The sequence below is a fragment of the Chaetodon auriga genome, chromosome 14 (genome assembly GCF_051107435.1).
Source record: "Chaetodon auriga isolate fChaAug3 chromosome 14, fChaAug3.hap1, whole genome shotgun sequence".
NCBI classification, from domain to species: Eukaryota; Metazoa; Chordata; class Actinopteri; order Chaetodontiformes; family Chaetodontidae; genus Chaetodon; species Chaetodon auriga.
Window position 1 is genome coordinate 24,230,074 of NC_135087.1, and position 21,287 is coordinate 24,251,360.

The 21,287-nt window shown below is 38.8% G+C and overlaps 1 protein-coding gene across 7 annotated transcripts in view; it reads right to left on the minus strand.

The window, feature by feature from the left end:
* Window positions 1-21,287, minus strand: part of nrxn3a (neurexin 3a) — a 246,478-nt gene that overhangs the window by 197,858 nt on the left and 27,333 nt on the right. For 5 of the 7 annotated variants that reach the window (XR_013078139.1, XR_013078137.1, XR_013078138.1 and 2 more), the window contains exons 3-5: window positions 17,993-18,013; window positions 17,171-17,197; window positions 15,695-15,763 (exon numbers count right to left, since the gene is read on the minus strand). Coding sequence is in view for 3 of the 7 variants with exons in the window: in XM_076748438.1 (XP_076604553.1) it covers window positions 15,695-15,763; window positions 17,171-17,197; window positions 17,993-18,013 (117 nt within the window). In the remaining 4 variants the exon portion in view is untranslated. The remainder of the gene's footprint in view (window positions 1-15,694; window positions 15,764-17,170; window positions 17,198-17,992; window positions 18,014-21,287) is intronic. The other 2 variants (XR_013078140.1, XM_076748436.1) reach the window with 1 other exon arrangement.

A 21,287-nucleotide genomic window follows, 5' to 3' on the forward strand; every position in this document is an offset into this window, starting at 1 on the left:
AAACAGTTAACATTAACTTTCCATAATCAAAATGAATGGAGGGAAGACAAAAGGGAAATAAAAATGCATTGCTTTTTGCCTGCAACCTCTGCAGCCTAGCTGCTATCCCTGGGATGGTATCAGCACTGGCAAACAGAACGCCTATGGGTGAGACACACACACAAACACAATCACACACAAGGAAGCATCCATACAAACAGACACCTTAGCAAATGTGCACTACTCTCTTTTTATCTCTCATGCATATCATATGTCATCTATTTGTACATGCGGCTCTGCAGCATTAAAGCATAAGTCAAATTGAGTCTGGCAGCTGTACATTGTTTCTTAGAGCTCAGCTTTGTTGTTCCTTTTAATGAATCTCAATAGTTAGTTGACTGCAATAGTCACATCTGCAATGAGTGAAAAATACAGCCTCCAAACCAGCATTACAGAGCACGCTTTCTCTTTGAAATATACACACTGCCCCTGGCAGAAATCAATAGGAGGAGGATAAAATGCACTTTCATTTAATTAAGATAACCAGCACATTCTCGCTCATAATCTCTCTCTTTCCTCTTCCATCTCTCTCACTCTCCCTCCGTCTTTCTTTCTGCGCAGCTACCCGTGTCATTCCCCTCTGGGGGTGGTGAGAAATGTTGTCGGTTGGAATCTGGATTTAATCGTTTCTCAGATCGACGCCATGTTTTTCTTCCCCTGAAGCGTGTTCTCACTCCCCAACCCCCACAACCGCCTCTTTGAAAAGTCGTCTAGGGAGTGTTCTGCAGCCGAAATGTGTTTGCTCTGGGGCAGTTGGGCTATTGGGGTTGACATCTTCAGCTGAACGGGTTACAATTCAATGTATAGGTCTATGTGACAATGCAGTAGTGCTTTGCTGGACCTTTTACAGCCACATTTTGTAGCAAATAGCTCAGAGTGCTTTTTGGCAACTGGGGTTTGAATATCACAGACGAAAGAAAAAACATTAAAAGGAAGGTGCTTATCTCACTGTTCATACCATGCATTAGTCATGAACCATTTTCAAGATAAGATGCATTCTCTGATTTTTATACTCCACTGTTAGCATTTTGAAAACATAAACAGTTGAGGTAGTGAGGTGATTTTGAGTTTTTATGTCTATATACTGCTCTGAGAGATATATTCTCATGGTCATTAACTCTGTGCTTGAATACATGCTGTGAGAAATCATGCACCTTTTATAGCAGTGATTGCTACTTGGCGACCCGCGGGCTACACCCAGCCTCCAGAATATTAATGAATAGAGAAGATGCACGCATCTAACATCACTCATCAATGGAAGAGGTCCAGTCCCTGCTAAGAGTGAAGTGCTTGATTAGCTTGCCAAGGCTGGGCAATGAGCCAAAAAGTCCATAATTCATAGTTCACCCACTCTGCAGAAACTGATTATTCTCCAACTCCATCTTCTCTACTCCGTGGACCATCAAACTGCTCCGCTCTTAGGCCGGCCATTCCCTGGAGCAGCACACTGTTCTCACTGTTCTCTGAATTTGTCTATTAGATTAAATTTTTTTAAAAAAGGCATCACTTGGGGTTTATTTTTGTTGGCCGACTGTTGTATAGAGTCTTTTTGAGTATTTCCGATTGCTTCCTGTGATACTGAAGAGAAGTTTTTGTGGATATAAGAACTCATACATATTTGACTTGTGGGTTTTGTATTGAGCGCTGTCTGCCTCCTTGGCGGAAGCCTGAGAAGCATTTTCTAGTTAAGTGTCTTGTTATCATCATGGATTTTCCACTGATATACTGTCGGTATATAAAACTAACAAACTTTGAAGGAAAGTGAAAATATTAAACAATAATGGGCTCATTAGACCTAAATAAATCCCTTTGCATTATTTGACAGTCCGGCCAACAATTTTAATACTTTATATGTATACTATAGATATAAAATATATAATACATGTATAATAGTACTAATTTGAACATATATACATACATGTCTAAATTTTTGGTTTTCATTGATTAAATTGGGGAATGGTGGCATTGTGAGCTATATGACTAGCATGTCCATCTTACAAATGCCAGTGCCATTTCAAATCAGTAAAGGGAGATTGAGACATTCACAATTTGAGCCAAATCAAGGTAAGAGATGAATTGTCATTACTAGTGAGGCAAGCAAATGTGTTTTTGTAATGAAAGCTAGGTTGGTTAATCAGTTTTAGAAAGCAGTTATTTTCAATACATTTGTGCTGACTTGCAAAATTGGCCTCATGTGCACATCTATTTTGATTGCTAATATTCAATGAATTTATTTTAAATATTTGAATAGAAAATAATTGCAATTTTTTCAATAGCTTCCACATCATGTGACCCAGTGACTCCAAATCAATACGACATTGCACTGGAAAAGGAGATGGCGCTTCAGCAATAGGATCCTCAGTGGACCCAAAATGTCTCCTTTTTTTGCATACAGTGTCTGTTGCAAATACAGAATTTTATATCACATGTAATTAGGCTTAAATTATAATTAACTATGTTCTTGCGGTCCATATCTAGACCCATGGGGTAAGAAAATTTATTGGTTCCCAAATAACTGGGTCTAACTCCCAGCTGTGTAGTGAACCTGTATACTTAAAATGCTCTGGTAAAGGCTTTGTGCTAAAACACGTAAGGATTTTTCTATGTGTTGTGTTCTATGATGTGAGCTAAATAAATATGGGAAATGTGACTCTTTTGTCCTTCTTGACTTGATGACTTGTGCTACTTGCCTCACATGTTCAACAGCCTTTGCCATCTTTGTGTCAACAATATCCAGGGAAAACCTTGACAATATTGGAACATATAATGCTGAAGTCAATAGATTCAAACTGATACCAGGTCAGTCTCCCAGATCAATACCTCTCATCTGTCCCCTTGTGAATTTTGGAGAATGAACCCTCTGGATATCTCTTTCAAACAAACTTTCTACTCTGATTTTGTAACAATTCAAACAACACACAGACAACATACAGGCAGACTACTCCCAGTGTCTCTAGGAAGCAGCAAGCTGAACATTATTAAAAACATTCTACAGTGTTGTACTACTACCATCTTGAACATTGTTACTGGACAGGCAACTTTTGCCTTCCAGTTTCTGAAACAGTCAAAAGATTCTATGCTCCACAACTACTCCACTCCACAACCTTGCTCTACTACAGTGTAATAAATTTCATTAAACCATAAAGGATCCCTGCAATATATGCCACACCATAGTTAAAGGTCTCCTGCAGTCCAAATATGCTTTGCACAACTGATTCTGAATAATGACATCAGATTAGTTTACCATAAGACCATTAAAGTGACATTGCGCCTGTGATCTTTAACTCCTCCCCTGAGTCCACTGTCCTCGGAATAGACTTTTCGTTGCTATTACATACAAGTTTCTGTTTGGTTTGGTTTTGTTTTGTTTTGTTTTGTTTTGTTCTGTGCACGTTTGCAGAAAATTTGTCCCATCTCTGTCTTTGGATGTCAGCTGTGACATTGGAAATGCTTGTTTTTTTTATGTGCATAATGGTAGTGTCATGTAGATTTCACAGTATATATGAAAGATGTTTGTGACTGTATAGTTCTACAGGATGCAATAAAAACATTCTGTCAAAGAAGGTATTTTCAGATGGCATAGTGATTTTGCTACTTCCCTGTAGGGTCAGTGCTTGTTGGTTAAAATTTGACAGATCAAGTAGCACAGGCAGACAAGACATGACTGCAGTTGGGTTGTGAAAAGCTGGCATAAGCTCTTCTTTCCCCATGAAATGCATGAAGTTGTCATCTCAGATATAAACTACAAACAAATGAAGCACATTCTAAAGACATACAGAAGGTCTGACCTTCCAGACCACCTCTAAAGGTTGGTCAGAAACACATTTCATTCCATATGAACAAAGACACTTAAATCCAAGTAGAAAGTCCACACATTTGAGGCAGACTGGCTGAGAGGGGCGTAGAGGAGAAGATAACATTTGTCTGATATAAGATTTGTAGGAATTAAATTGAAATAAATGAATCTGTGCTTTTTTTTTCTTCTCAAAACTAGTACTTTAAATAAGCCCAGTAACACTTACATTACAAAAATAACGACAAATTTTTAGTTGAGTTTTTCAAATGCAAGCAGTTGCAAGTGATGACCATACCACTTGTCCGGATCTGCATGTGCCTCCGCTGTGCCCCCTGATGAGCTTTACTCTCCATCAGCGGTGGTGTGCCAAACTGCTCCTCCCCCTACAAGCCACACTACTGAGTCCAAGAGGCACTGTTTGAGTGAGTGCTGTAGGAATCTTACAAAGTCTCATCAACAATGATGTGCTGCAGAACACCACATGAGTACAGGGGACTGGATCTTCACAATGAGCAAGATCAGATCAGATGCGCTACCCTGTAAGTTTTCAAAACATGCTTTACTCAGGAGTAAGAAACAAACAAGCACCAAGTAGATTTGATTCTCCTCATTTTACTTAATGTTTTACAAAACCTATGGATGGATATTATGCAATACTCATGGATGAAATGACAGTTTGATTCAATGTATATATGCCCTGGGTTGTGCAGAGTGTATACATACAATGGACCTGCCAACATGTCGGGCCACTTGAAGGGAGTTATTCCAAGCTTTAAAGTGTACAGTCAAAATGATTTGAGATGCATTTGAGATGTGCAAGATGTGACACACATGATCAAGCAACCCCCAAACAAAACCATGAATTGCAGTCACTAAGACAATGAAATGAAACTCAAAAACTGCAAACTCTCAGTCCAATACGATGGTCACTACTCTGTGCTTGCCACTGTGATGGAAGACTGTTTCAGAAGAATGCCTTGATGAATGTTGTCAGAAAGCTGGGAGAATTCCAGCCACGCTTGAAAACTTCAGCAACTATTTCAGTCTGCGCCGCACCTATCTGATTTTCTCTGAAACTACACAGTTGTCGAACACATCACAAACCACTGACATACATACAAGACATACAGAGTGCAGTTGCTGTAGCAAAAGTTTTTATTCAGTGGCAGAGGTCCAATGGTGCATCAACAACTTTTTCAAATCAGTGATTAAGGCCTCTTATTTGCCCAGGCAACAAGGGACACTTGGGGCTTGGGGGCAAGGATACCGAGCATTTTAGAGCCTATCAAAGTATTACTGTAAACAATACTTTGAGATATTGACTTGCTGAATAGTCATTTTGATCAGACACTCTTGGGGGGTAGTGGTGGAGTTGGAAAAGCTGCCGGTCACAGCTGCTTCTGGGTAAGAGGTGAACCTCCCATCTTCTATTGCACCCTTACACTCAGAGGATTTTGAATTTGATAATCTACGTGCACTATTGAGCATATTTCCAGACAACTTTAAGATGTGAACAATTTAAGCCAAGCCTGAAAAAAACACCAGCAAGGCTCATGAGTGAAACAATGAATGCTGTTCCTGTAGCCAAAGGACTACAGTCAGATGTACACACACTATTGAAAGTGTTGATTGTGTTTGCAGTCACTACAGCATCAGCTGAAATATTTTTCTCAACAATTTGGTGTGTTAAAACATACTTATATATACACCAGAATGTCTTGGCACAGGTGGACACGACTCCTGATGCAAAAGAATTTGTCCAGCGCAGATGGTCATTGGGTAATTCAAGGAAAACTAGTTCTTTGTTTGTTTGTTTCTTTGTTTTTAAAATAACCTACATATTACTGTCATAGCTATTTTCCATGCTGTACGGCAGTGTGTGGTGTTGGACTACAAAAGTGTTCTGTAACATTACTCAGTACTCAGCAATCAGTAATATAGGCCTATGTCTGTTTCAATGTATATGCTCCGCACCCCCTCTGAAAACCAATGATGAAAATGTATTCCTGCTGTCACAAAATATTGACATTGGCACAAAAGACAATCTTTTCAATATGCATACTAGACACACATGCCATTGTCATGTATTCATGTAAATTAGCTGATACATGTATTTCGGTACAGAAGATGGTTGATGTGAAGGTGGCTTGATGATGAAGAGTATGTAGCCACCACAAACCTTGGAATGACGTTCTTTAAAAATAATTTCAGACATTCTAGCGTCATGGGAGGCAAAACACACAGGGCTCTATTTTCGTTTCCACCGCCAGCGCGGCGGAGGTGCGGCGCAAAGTCAGGTCAGCTTCGCCGAAGGGGTGTGGCGGCGCAAACTTTGGTATTTTTGTGCACTGCACTGCGGACGCAACTACTCCCCCTTCTCATCTCAGTCCCACCCAGCGGCGCGACTCGGAAGGAGGGAGGAGAGAAGGCGTGGAGTGGGTTTGACACAGCCGAGTCCAAACTTCACCAATCACACCAGCTCCTCGCCTCACCTTTAAAAACGCAGCTGGCGACGGGCATGGCAAGTTTCGAGGATGACTGAGTCCGCAGGAAACTGTCCAACATCCAAACTTCTCCCAGGAGGAGACTGAAGTTCTGGTCCAGGAAGTCCAGGCTCGCAGTGGCCGTATCTATGTACCTGTGTACATTTGGTCAGGTTGAGTGACCATTACACATGCCGAAAGCGCTTGCAATGTGGTCAGATGAGATACTGATCAAAATATAAAAATTTTGGTCTGACTGTATGTGCTGACTCAGATAGTTGCAGTGAATCGTGGCTGTTGCTAATTATTGATCGCAGTGAAATGCCAGACACTGTGGACACCTACCGAAAATCCACTTGCCCAGCGGTGCGCTGCTGGCACACAGAGTTGACCAGGTCTGGGTTGGCGAGGTTTCAGCCCACTTTTACACCGACAGCGTGGACCGAAATGGACCAAAAATCCAAATCCGCTGGCTGATCCTGCCGACACTTCCCCCTACTGCGCCGCAACGCCCATCCTGGCGTACCTCTGTGTGCCTTGGTTTACCAAAATACCAAGTGCGCTGCGCGCCCTCCTGCGCTGCACGAAAATACCACTGCGCGGGGTGCGCACCCTGCGCCCCGCCAGCGGCGGGGATGAAAATAGAGCCCACAGTGTGAGATTCAGAGTCTCTTGTTATGTCATGTATGTGGCTGCGTGTAGTCCTTAATGTGGGTCATGTTATTTCTGGTGGCACCTTGTTAAAGAGATCGAGTGGACCCTGCTACAGAAGCACTTCAGGCCCACGGAATAACACAGAGCGCAGAGCAGTTCAAAAATACACACACAGGCACACACAAACACACACTGATATGCATGCACAGCCACAGGAGTACACCCTGTGCACAGGGTCAGTGGCACACACACACACATACACACCCACATACATGTACTACAGTTGATAGATGGCTTCATTCTCCAGCTCTTTGAAAGGTCACTGCTTTGATCATGGCCTTGTTGCCACACAAATGCACTCACACATACTGTAGAAGCACATACTTCAAATTAATCTATAGACTGACGTGTAACAGGTATAAGTGGTGTTGACAGAAATACAGCTAATAATCAAGCTAATAATCACGGTACAGTGAAAGTGTGATTGTGAGGGAGAATGCCCTGCAGTACGTGAAGTCAAGAGAGAAGTAAATCTGGGAGAGGCTTTTTATCATTGGCCAGAGATTTTCAACATACAGCATAAGGCTGCAAGACAGACGTTGAGCTGGACTGTTGGACTATGTTGTTGCACTGACTTGACGTTTGACTGTGTCAGCAAAGTTGTTAACTTGCCAGTGAGTACCAAATCACAAAAAATGTCAGTTCTTGCATAATGGTGCTTTAAGTACACCTGCTGAAAGATTTTTTCCAATGACGTAATCTTTGCCTCTTTGAGAGCTGAAAGTGGGGAGTATTAGGACCAACATAATTCTAAAGTTCCTTCGGAAATTTGGTTAATTTTTGCCATGATGTACAAGTTCAAATTTTAAATGAGCTTATGCTACCCCTGATATCATTTCTGATTTTAATTATTTTCATTATTATTATTTTAGAATATATTATTATTATTATTATTATTATTATTATTATTATTCTCTTTTTTATTTTGTTTTATTAGGGGATAGACTGTTCATGACATCACAAACATTTTTCTGAAAATGACAATAGGGCTATCTGAACCTCACACCACACCATCACAACACAGTTTACTTTCTACTTTGAATACTAATGCTCACGGCAGGTGACCCCAGAGCTGGCAAAATCCAAATTGCAATGAATCACCAGGCCTGTTGAGATCATCATACCTGGTGTTTACACAGCCAATGTGAACTAACATCTGCATTCTGCCCTCTTGCTCATTGACTTTGTCACGTCTAGCCAAAAGCTAAATGCACACTGAAACAAATGTCTCGTGATGTGACAGAGGAGCCACAGATGGACTAGAAAGACTTGATTATTATATATCAGATTTAAACACACACAAACACACACACACACACGCACACACACACACACACACACACACACACACACACACACATTCGTCAAAGGAAAAAACATATATTGAAACTTGCAGTATGAGTCATGCATATGTGCTCAGCTGTAATTATTTTTGCTTTACTATTGCACAAAATCATTTTGAAGTGGTACTGAAAATAAGATGAAAAAAAAAAAAACCCCTCAATCTTAACACCAATGATAATGAGCCATGATGTCGGTTGGTGCAGTTTGACCTGGTGTGGAAGTTGCAGTGCACAGTCCTGTGTCCATTCTTGTCAGTGGTGGTGCCATTCCATCGAATATGATGGTCGTCTGGTGGTTGTTAAGAATGTTTGAACTTTGTAAACTGTTTATTCACTCGTCCGTCTTCCCTCAGACAACATACAAGTGACACTAAAGACTGTCAGTGCCAAATATCAAATGTTTTGAAAAAAATCTTTATGGAAACAACTGGCAGTGATTTGATCTGAAGATTTAAAATTAGAATATTTACATACAGTATCAAAGTTCAACACAAGTGTCAACACCAACGGACCTAAACTGAAACTGACCAGTTCCAACTTAGACCCATGAGTTATTTTGCCCTGATCAAATTCATTCTGAATGCTTTCTAAAGTTTTTGGTGAACATCAGCTCTCAGGCTGCATCATAGTTCCTTACTTTAACATTTGTTCAGTCAGACTTCAGCCCAGTTGATGTCAATGCCGATCATTGTTGCTACAAATAGGCACTGCCGAGTTTAGGGCCAGACTACTGTGCTGTTTGAACAACAGCTGGACCAGTGAGGGGCTAGATTTGGGTATTCCAGTCCAGTTGGGAGAACATCACATCTCTAACAGCCTCTGCCTCTGGTGGCAACCAATAGTAACAGTACAGAAAGGCCACTATACACAGTGATAACAGTAATCTTTCAGATTTCAAGATGGGTCTGAGGCTGGACACACAACAGCTTGTCAGGAACAATTGCCCATTCGGCAAGGCACCCGTCTTCTCAACCCTCTCACTAATAGGAATACCTGAAAAGGTCTTAACAACATGAGGCTGCACAATACAAGACATATTATGGGTTCACATGTCTGTTCAAAAATGATGTATGTTTTGGTTCAGGAATGATCTGGTTCGGCTGCAGTATTACTGAAAGCTGAAATGGCACAGTCAAACATGAAAAGATCTATGATGTATTGCAAATATCAACCATGTTCAATCTGAAAAGATTCTCTCTAGAGGCACTTTCATTGCTGTTGAAATACTAGTGAATCACAGCATTATAATGTAAAAATAATAATAAAAAAAAAACAAAAACATGCAAGCAGATACATATCATGAATTCCATCCAGTCCATCCACTCTCATGTTTTGACAAGGCAGCAAAATAATAGGAAAAAAAAACAAGCTTGGCCAAAGTGCCAACTTTAAAGAAATATGCCAATGATGTATTGTGTATGTCTCACAGTGCTGGCACAGTGCAATGTTAAGATTAATTTGTAGACGTTACATTTTTGTCATCGCAACATCTTTTTTTTTTTTTTCATAAAAATGATCAATCAAACTATTAAATGAACCCAAAATATATATTTAATGGCAACTTGGAGCATCAGCCTTCAGAGGCACTATCAAGAAGATCAAGAAGAAGTGTGGTAGACATGGAAGGACATGGGGAACAGATTAAGAGTGTGGTTTGTCAGTGATCCACTCTCTCTGTTTTGCCTGGCCTTTTTTTTTTTTTTTTTTTTTTTTCTTTGCCACTGCTGTTTCTGGCATATGATCCCTGCCAGCACGGGGCAGAGCATAGTATGGGACTCCATGAACAGCTCGGGTGTGAACGACTTGCCAATAGTGGTTTTGGTCTGAATCACATGACAGGGTGTTACTGTGTTGTATTTTGTACATCCCTTCTGTTACATTTAGATAGTATATTTTGTCACAATACTTTTCAGTCTCTTACCTGCTGCCATTTCCTCTCATCTGTTCACACTCCACAGTAAACAAATGACAATAATTTTACTCTTATGATTAGTCCTACTTTACCTATAAAAATAGCTACATGATGTGTCCTGTTGCTCTGGTGGGACCTAAATAAATTCTGAATAAAATAACTCCAGTGATGTCATAAGCATAATCTCATCTTGGTCATGGAGACTACAATTTTTTAACAGACAGCCTTCATCATGAACTGTGGGCACGGAGTCTGGAAGACATAAGCATTTACCAGGCTTGTCAGGCATTTCCAAGAAGAGTGAGGTTTTTTTTTTGTTTGTTTGTTTGTTCGTTTTTTTTTTTACAAAATAGGTTTCTAAGAGGTTTTAATAACTATGAATACATTATTTGCATGTATGCACAGATCGTGTGCTCTGAACAGATATTAAAAACATACATATTTCTGCTGTAATATTCACTCCATGAGTTGCAGTACTATTTTTGTCAGTGGTGTTATTATTTTTTGAACATGTACACTTCATAGAAATTTCACATTCATCTGAGCCCCCTCCCAATATACACACAACCACCGGTTTTTAAAGACTGGCTTGTATTTTTCCACTAACATGCTAATCTATTTTCACAATGAAACAATTCCCACACAGAAAGTTACAGAGCTTTTATTTAGAATTTCTTATTTTCATATTTTGAAAATTTGGAAAAATACAGCTCATGTTCTATTATTTGATTAATTCAGGCACATGATTAAAATATTGTTATTTTGTAGGCTTAAACAGATGTAGACAGTAGTTTGTGTTACTCCCCCTCTTTTTCTGGCACCATTCTTGGACACTTAATAATAACATAATAGTAATAATAGTCATAATTAATTTGAACATAACAATATAATATTTTACTCACCAGTTTAAGTGCTGAAATCTGTTAATGTGCTGTATTAACATAACTAGACTCAAATACCTTGGAGCTAGTGAAACAATCAGAGAGGTGATTAAATAGGATATAAGCAAGCCAGTCACCAAAATTAAATTAAGAAATTTCACTCCTGTTGCTTTCCCTAATTGAATAGTATATGTGAGGTTGCTCTGAGATCACCAGATCTGAAATTAATTTGGTACTTAATTCTCATTATCATCCTAATAATGGCCCACATTATCAAACTAAAGTTGTCCTTTGAAGCAAACCACCATCTTCCAATAAAAATCACACAAAAATAATTTCCAGGATGACACCCAGTAATCCATACATGAAGCCTGAAACAGCAGCATTGCTTTGTTCTCAAACACCTGCTCAAACCAACGAGGGAAAGCCTCTCCAGGGTTCACAAGAACTACATTTCACCTTGATTCTACATGGCCCAAGGCATACCCATCCACCTACCCCCCTCTGTCACTGATGCTGGGCTATCCCTGCCAGCACTCGGTCAAGCGCAGAAAACACAACTGTCCAAGCACCTCAACTACCAACCCCCAACATGCCTGTTCTTCTCCACCCTAAAACCATCATAACATTACTGATCCAGTTCAGCAGATTTTTTGCTTTACTTTGGAGACCAATTTTAGTAACTATTAGATGAACCTCTATAGCAGAAGGATTACACACAAAAAAACAATAATGGGAAAAGAAAATACATGATACAGGGATGTTGAACTGATTTGTATGTGTTTAAAATACAAAAAATAGGAGTACACACTTCATCATTGCTATCAGTTTTGATCGTAGTTCTCTCACCTATTTAGCTGCTGAGAAAATGTGTTCTTGGGTTTCACTCCTATTATTAGTTCCTATTATTGTTATTAATATTATTTTCAGGGAACTAAAATCATCCACCACGCTGTCTAAGTAAATTATGATGATGTTTGTGGAAGATCTGCCCTTTATAAGAATCCAATATGCTTACTGGATGACCCGCAGCCCTAGGCATATTTTTGAACCCTAGACAAAACAATCAGAAACCTTTCTTTATCCACTGCCATTTATGAGCATCCGTCATTGCTGGCAGCTCAGTAAGGGTTCAAGACACATGTTCATTCATCCCTGCTCAAACAAACTTTTGTTCCATCAGCAAGAAAGACCAAAAAATGGAAAATGCATGAATGACACAGATCCACTTACAGTTTTATAATGAATTGTATATTAAGTTAAAGAACTTGATCTAAGCCTGATATGTGTAAAATATGCACACATATATAAATGAAACTCAGTCTTTAGGCCAACATGTATAAGAAGTATTTGAGGTGTTCAGGAGAGATGGAATTTTGTCTTTTGTCTACATCTTCAATGCCATGACAAATGCAAATCATGCAAATAAAATACAACGGCAGGTAGACAAGACAGCATTAAGATAGCGAGTATGAACAGAAAATGTAGGTAATAAAAACAGATAAGATTGGAAACTGGTAGTGATTTTGTGATTTTAGAAAGAAGAGCGAGGTCAGGTAAAGGCAAAAAAGAGGAAAAGAGTAATTAGGGAGTGAATGAGGAGTGAAAATGAAGACATCAGAGCCGGCAGGGACAGCAAAGCACTGACAGAGATTACAGAAGTAGAGGGGCAGATCAGCCAGGAGAATAAGTAGAGAGAGGAACACAGTCTTAACAAAAAGAAATCTCAATCTAAATGATGAAAGAAGCATTGTGTTTCAGCCCATGACAATGAAATGTGACTGTTCGACGTCAGAGACAGTTTCCTATTATCCTTTTCTTTCTTTATCTGCTGCCCTGCCACTAGTGAGCCACCATGCAAACAGAGCCAGAATGGAGCCTCTTGTCTGCTTAACAGGAGGCAACAGGGAGCCTGATGCCTAATAATGTCCATCTCACTCAGGGATTAAACACAGCAACAAGGGAGACAGACAGGTGGTGAGGGGAGAGGAACCTCCAGGAGCTTACACAAGCTCTGTTCTGTGATTGGGGGAAATCATTGCAGTTGTACACAGCACGCTGCGACCAACTACAGCTTCTCAACATCCTAAGACAAATTTCTGTATTGCAGGTGCCAACACCTTCTACTAGCACCTGGCAGGACTTTTAAATTCATACTGATTCAGTTTTGTGCTCGTCAACCACAATACGGTACCAGACTGTTCCTATGAGTCTACACTTCAACTGCATTATTGTGCTGTCATTAGGTAGATCATAAATATAGTCTGAAGTGGTAATCAAAGCATCTGAGAGATTACTGTAAGTTTCTGTCTGGTTGAGACATTGCAGTGTTTCTATACATTACTGCTTGTTGTTTTTCCTTTCAACAATATGCTTTTCAATTTCATCACTTTGAAACAAAATAAAACAATATAAGCCATGACAAAGATAGATATTAATTTCAGATGGATATGAAACTATTTCTGCTCTACTACTTTCATAGTTAAGGGCTAATTTCTCATATGTGAATGGAGTTTATTCCACCTTTATACTTGTGCCAGCAGCTGTACAACATTGGTGTGTGCATCCAGTATGCAGAGCAGAAATTTTCTTTTTATATGGGTCATTAATTGCCATTCCTGTGAAATTAGCCTACAACGCCTATTCAAGGCACATCCAAAGTAAATTGAAAGCTGTTCTTGAGCCATGTGGAGTACATGCATGGTTTTGGACTTTTTAAAGGTAAGACTCTTCTATCCCCAGAAGTCAAAATCACTTATTGGCATGTAAGTTTGAACACACTGAAGTAGAATATTTGTATTTCTACCTGAATATTTTTTTTTTTTTTTTTGAAAAACAGTTCATTGTATCCGGGCCTTATTAACTGGAAAACACAATAACCACAGCATGAAGCCTTGCCCTACTTTACGTTCAATTAAACTGATAACAATACCGCAGAAAATTAACACATTTACATATGTTTTTCCCACATTTTCTAATTATTTCATTTATATAGATATATATTTTTATTTATATTCAGACAATATATATTTAGGTCATCTATATTCATGTCTTGGGTATCTACATTCATTTTAAGGCTTTTTTTTTTTTCAACTTTATTTATTGAGACTTTACTATGTTCCTCATTTCAAACCCTGTGTAATATCCCTATTTGCACTGAATTCTTTGATTTAGCTGTAAATTACTCATTTAAGCAGCATATCCTCTTTTTGCACTTTAATTGGCTATATGAAGCACCAGTTACCAGCCTTATTGGTTGCAACTGGCTCAGTCTTTACACAAAAGAAGAGAGCGAGGCCCTTCCTTTCAACAGTGACTCTTGTTGGCATTTTGTCGGCTGTAGAGATTAAATGCTAGATCCTCATTGGTCAAGTGAAGTGTCAATCAAAAGGTCAGTGTGTAGCGGCCATCTTGAGACCAACATCTCACCTATGCTTCCTGGAGTTATAACAGAGGAAACATAGAAGATTACCACATCGCCAGCTAATTTTGAAATGATAGAACAGCTTTCCTTGGATTATTATAGTGTTTTGTACTAAATGTTTTATTGGATTGGATAATCTGGACCCTTGCCAATGCAACAAGACTGATTTTTGGTGTGTTATTGATTGGTCTTCACAGGTGAGTTACTTCAATTTTCTAATCAGTTGTTTATTTGTTGTTGGTAATTGATTGTACCTGACTGAACATTAAAATTATATCTTTCCAATCATATCTTTATGGATTCAGTACAAACCTAAATGTAGTGTTTGTGTCAATAGAGAGGCAGATTATTTAACACTTAAGTGTTAAGGGTCAAGTCCTGTCAGCCTTGCCTTAAAGTTTAAGCCATCAGCTCTTAACTGGAGCAAGTGAAGTCCATACAGTCGAGTCATAAAGTCGAGTTGCATGTCCTCAACTTTGAGGACAACTTGAGTAGCTCCTTCAGTGGGCAGTTTTAGTGGGCTACCCTCCTACATCACTGACCTGTGTAGCAGTCTCAGGGCAGTTATTTGGTTTGTCTGGCAGCATTCTCACCAGCATAAATGAACCAAACTAAATGCACCTAAATTTTTCACACCACAACAAACAAACAGGTGTGAACATTGCTTTAGTTAACGGATTGTCGATTCTTTTCCCCAAATAAATCCTGTTCTGTCACTGCTTCCATCAGCCAGTGGTAAGAATGAACTATAAATGCTGTCATTTGAACTCAGCTTATATGAACATTAGCAATGAGTAGAAACCCTGACTTAAAAAGAGAGGTTGGAGAGGCTTGTTCTTGTGAAAACTAATACACAGTGACTGCTGTTTACTTTGTGTCACAAAACTGTCTCACAGTATCCCTGCATACACTGTACAGCATTATAACAAATTACAAAACACACACAATAAGAAAACACAAAGCGACACACTCTCTTTTTTCCTTCTCCTTCAATTAAGGTTGTCTTAATTACTCACTTAATCTAGCACCCTTAGTGAGAAACCATTACAGAGAAGACACTGAACACAGACAAGCAAACACATTAGAGCTCTCAAACACTCACAGAGCAAGCGTCGCTTTTCATAGAGGCGGAAAAGGAAAGATTTTGAAAAAGCTGTACCTTTGCTTTTAGCTAGAGGAGCAGGAGGAGGCAGACATAGAACAGAGGATCCACAGCCAAGAGAGCCGGGCAGGGAGGAAGAAGAAAAGAAGTCATAAGTTCAAATTCTAGCAGACACCAAACATATCAGTGTATACTGTATATGAATACATGTAATGAGGACAAATCAATGTACAGTGGCAACTACAATGCAACTGTACATCACAAAAAACTTAAAGCATGCAGCCACAGCAGGTATTAAAGCACGCTGAGTGTCACGACCACACTGCACACAAAGAGATCCACAAAAAGCCAGAGAGCACTAACTATAGATAAATGGTGGAGTTGTGAGAAAAAGAGGTTTCATCAATTAATTAAATTTTTTGGGATGATAATTTTACATAAAAATATTGGCATGGACCATACATAATACCTACAAAAGACACTCTATTCTGCCTTGTAATGTAATGTAAAGGTATCTATCAGCATTCATGCAATGTTTGTATAATGGGAAGAACAAGAAAATCTTCTGTTATTGCAATTTGGGAGTGTTTATTATTCCACAGTGGTTATCCCCACTGATTGGTTGTCATACCATGTAAAAAACCTATATTAGCTGCTGTTACATATCGGTAGCAGGTCATTAGTAAGTGAAGCCAGTTACAAACAGTTCAAAATTGCCAAATTAGTAATGTAACTGTCACTGGTGAAAGTTTTGTTGCTATTATAGCAAGAGGTCGACACTTAGTTCTTTTCAGCACCCCAAGTCCTCCAAACAGTGAAGAAATATGTTTTTGGTCCATGCCCTCCACAGTGACATATACAGTATATATAAGCATTTCCTGATTTGATGCCACTAGTCACAGGATGGCATCACCATTTCAAAAACAGTTCACTGATCTTACAATGCTACGGTAAATGTTTGTTTAGGTTTAGAAGAAAAACACCTTGCTTAAGTTTAGGGAAGGATCATGGTTTGGCTTAAAATAAGCACTTAGTTAAGGTTAGAAAAAGATCACCATTTGGGTTCAAATTACTATCCTTCCTGTATAGTCAATGTGTCATAATTGCACTTGACTTCCACCTCTGCTCCCAACAGCAGTGTTGGAACTAGCCAAAACCTTTACTTAAGTACCTTTACTTAACCTTTACTAAAAGTACCTATACAACAATGTAAAATACCTCTCTTGCTATAAATGGAGATCAGTGATTAAGCCAGAAAGCAGTCAAACAGTCCAAGCATTGTCAAATCGTTGTCTTAAACTGCTTTGACCAAATCTGTAGTTACTGCATTTTGGCTTATTATTATTATTATTGCCACAATGTATATAGAACCATGCACTTCATATATATTCCACACAAACACCAAAACATGCAGCTCCAAACTAGAATCATAAAGAAAACAAAGACATGATACAGAAGAGGTAAAGAGAAGCATACCTTGTTCTGCCATCATATGTGCAAGGCCTTGGTAAGATAAGAGGGATAAAAGACAGGGAAAGAGGAAAAGAGAACACTTGAGAAAAGAGAACACTTAGTTTCAATACTCTTTAGTATTGTGATGATACATGTTTTTCCAAGGGGGGAAGCATGACATCAGAACACATGAACAGATGACACGAAGTTTCCTGTGGCTGAGCAGGAAGCTTCTTCATAAGAAATACCAGCATGACAATAACAGTGACAGCCTGCTAAAACACATTTAACCTCATCTCTACCCATTAGTGCTGGAAGTGGGTGCTGAGGGACTTCTTATTTGTCATGTGATTTATTTAGTCATGTACTAAAATGAGAGAGTTTATAAATTTATTAAGGTTCAATTTACATCTCAATCAGCTGTCCAGCTGTAACAGATGTTTGAGCTGAATACAAGACTGCAACTGCAACACATTACATTCATTTTCCTCTACAACAGGCCACAGAAGAATAATTATGCACATGTCCAATTTCAATTTGTGGAAAAACTTGAAATATTGCAGAGAAGGTTTGCACACAAACACACACACATATATAAGGCCCATATATATATATATATATATATATATATATATATATATATATATGAGAGAGAGAGAGAGGGGGAGAGGGAGAGAGAGCAGTGAATCTACCTTTACGATGGAAAGGCTCATCAGAGGCCTCCTATTGCAGAATAACAAAGCCCATACTATGTTTGTATTGTCCTACCCTGTCTGATCTGCACTTAGGTCTATACAAATAATTGCTAAGGTTGTCATATATTTACTTTTTTTCATTAAAACTCACCTGGCATATTGTTGATGACCTCTGAAATAGAAGGAAAGAGAGAAAACAAGCAAACAAAGCCAGCATTAGAAACACTCCTCTTACTTGCATGTTGACTGTCATGCAAATAATTATACACTTCATAGTCCATACAGAGGGCTGGCTGTGGGTGCAGCCATGTGTATGTCCTTAACAAAGTAGAATATTTTAGCAATGAAGAGTTAAACCATCATTCAGTCCCACTGGATGACATTCAAAGAGAAATATCCAATATGAAGAAAAGTGCATCTCTTCCCTCCATGTAGAAACACTATTGACACATTTTTTCCTCTTTGCTATCTTTCAGTACAGACATGTTACCTCATTTAATCAGCACTGACAGTTGCTGTTGCTAAATCATAAAGGCATACACAAAACCAAGTAAGAACCCAAAATAAAATAAAATAAAATAAAGTTCATCCATAAGTGATCTTTGTGACCTTTGTTGACAAAGTCCAAGGACAGAAATAAACATTACATTCTGCATTCCAGACACATGAGGCTACAGTGTTGTGACTAATGATTGTGACTGACACACTGATAATTTTGCGATTCTTGGAGGCACTGCAGTCGTGGGGCAAAAGTGTAAAGTCTGTTAAAGCCATGGGCCCACAAGATCAAAAATCCACCCTGACCCTGGAAACAATGAATATCCACAACAAAACTCTTGGAAACATGACCCACACTTTTTCAGCTGTTGTCATACATTTAAGTGGTAATGGTAAAGTCAAGTGTAAATTTTGACCTGAGGGTGGCATTAGATAAAATGTCTGGGGTCAAGACATGCTCTCTGAACAGTGTCCATTTCTAATCAAAGCCACACAACGCTCATTACACTGTCAATATCACACTCTGAAAAAATGAACATGATAGAAAAAATGTTATGTTGCGTTTGGCAGTTCAGAAAGAGCCAAATGCAGGACACTCAGGCAGATGGGACATGGACAAAAAACAAAACCACAGGCACAGGCAGGAAACAAAGGCAGGACAAGTGTACAAACACAAGACAAGAGAACAGATGCAGACGACCTGACCACAGAAAGAGGGAAAACACACTGACTAAATACAGGAGAAGGACAGGTGAAACTAATCAACAATCACAACAGTGGGAAAGAGAAAAGACAGGAAGATGGTTTAAAGTAGTGTAATATAGAGGGATAATAGGAAGGGTGACATGTAAGGATGACTGGAAACATATTAAACATTCCCTCCAGACGTTTTAAGATGTATATAAAATAATGTACTTTGAATAATAATTTGTATCTGATATAGTTTTTTACACACAAAAGAAAAATGCAATTATCTTACTAATGACATTTACTCCTCGCTCATTTCAAATTCCAGAATATATCAATGTATTATCACAAGATGTCTCTTGCTTCAGTGAAAAGTCCGTTCTCAGAGCTGTTGCACTCATAGGCATTGGACCAGGATTGGCTTCAAAACTATTTGTGTGTCACTTATCATGCTCATAGGCCTGCCCTAGATGAATATGAAAACAGCTTTCTAGTGTCAAACGCAGCACATACATCAGTCTACACAGTGAAGCTCCAACATTCAACTGTAAGAAGAAGAAGAAGAAAAACACATTTTTGAGTAGAAGAGGACAAACATGGAGAATAACTTTCACCTACACACCGACTTTAAATCTGTCCTAAAACAGCATAACAGTAGAAATATTGCTAACCCGTGACAAGTATAACCAATGTAAGTACTTCAGCCACATGGTCAAACTTGACTGTAGATTGAAATATAAACAGATGAAATCAACTTAAATAATCAACATATCTGAATGTATTTTGGCTCTTCTTTTCTCCAACATTTTTATTATTTTCCTTTCAATTTCAATAATTACAGACTTTTTAAAAACAATAATTGCAATAAAGCATAAACTTTTGTCCTCTGGTGGCATGTGTAATTCAATAAAAATTAAAGTAGAAATAAATTAAACACCAAAGTAGACAAAATGAGGACTCATCTTCTGGGAACCATAAAATACTGATGACAAATTCTGATTGTCAAGTGTGCTGCAGACTTCAAGTCGATACCTTGTAAACATTTGGACAAATCAGTGAGTTTGTATTTCCCTCCAAAGGCCACAACACCTAAGCAGGGCAAAAACCAAACAGCGGTCATCATCAAAACCATTGCCATTCTTTGATTATTGCAATATACAGTATGTGGTCTTATTTAGTTGGGCCACTCACAGAATTGAAGTTGCTGAAAAACGAAGTAAAAGGTAACTGAGTTGAGATGTATCAAAAATTCTGAGCAGGGAGTTATTAGGCATGTTAGAGTGTTAATGTAGCACAAGCAGATGGAAGTCAACCAGCATTAGATATTAGTTCATTTTGACTGAGGACTTATGTCAGCTGTGCTGGAATGAATCGGTCAAATCATCATCTGGAAGAGGAAAGCTGTGTGTGTGTGTGTGTGTGTGTGTGTGTGTGTGTGTGTGTGTGTGTGTGTGTGTTGAGATAATCTTGCCAAAGCTTCTATTCCTCTGTGTCCTTTTTGAGCCAGTTGATTTATTTGAGATTTCAATAACGTTGAACTCGATACCAATACCAACAGAAATGCAACACTCTTGACAGAGAGAGATTAGGGTAGATGAAGTGTGTATGTGCATTCACACACATATTCTATCTTTCAGTTATAAACCATTGTAGTGAGGGCATTTCTGCATTGTGAGGACAGGACATTTTAGCCAGTTTTCACTGCTTCAAGGGACTATTTCAAGATTTAAGCTTGATTTTAAAGGTCAGGTTTGAGTTTGGCTTAGGAGAGGGTAAGGGTACAGGTTGGGGTTAGCATTTTGTTGTGATGCTTAAGGTTAAGAAGCAGGGAATGCATTGTCAGTGAGCATCCAAACAAAAGCAGAAAGGCAAGCGTGTGTGTGTGTGTGTGTGTGTGTGTGTGTGTGTGTGTGTGTGTGTGTGTGTAGGGGAGAGACACAGAAACAGAGAAACAGATGAAGAGAGTGATAGGAAGGAGTCTGTGTAATCTCCTCACAATGACATGTCTTATTGTGACATCAAGTTGTGTCATCCTATCATACTGTTCTGTAATAAACACCTCAGACTGATTTGTCCATGTCAATGAGTCATCAGTCACATGATCTCCGAATGCATATGAAAATATGTAATATGTAAATGTGAAGTCTTTATTTGAGGTCTTTATTACAGTACAAAAGCCCCATAATACTTACTGTAGAAAAGCTCCTTCATAACTCTTACTTACTTTTTACTGTACTGGACTTCTGTTTTGTTCTTGTTGC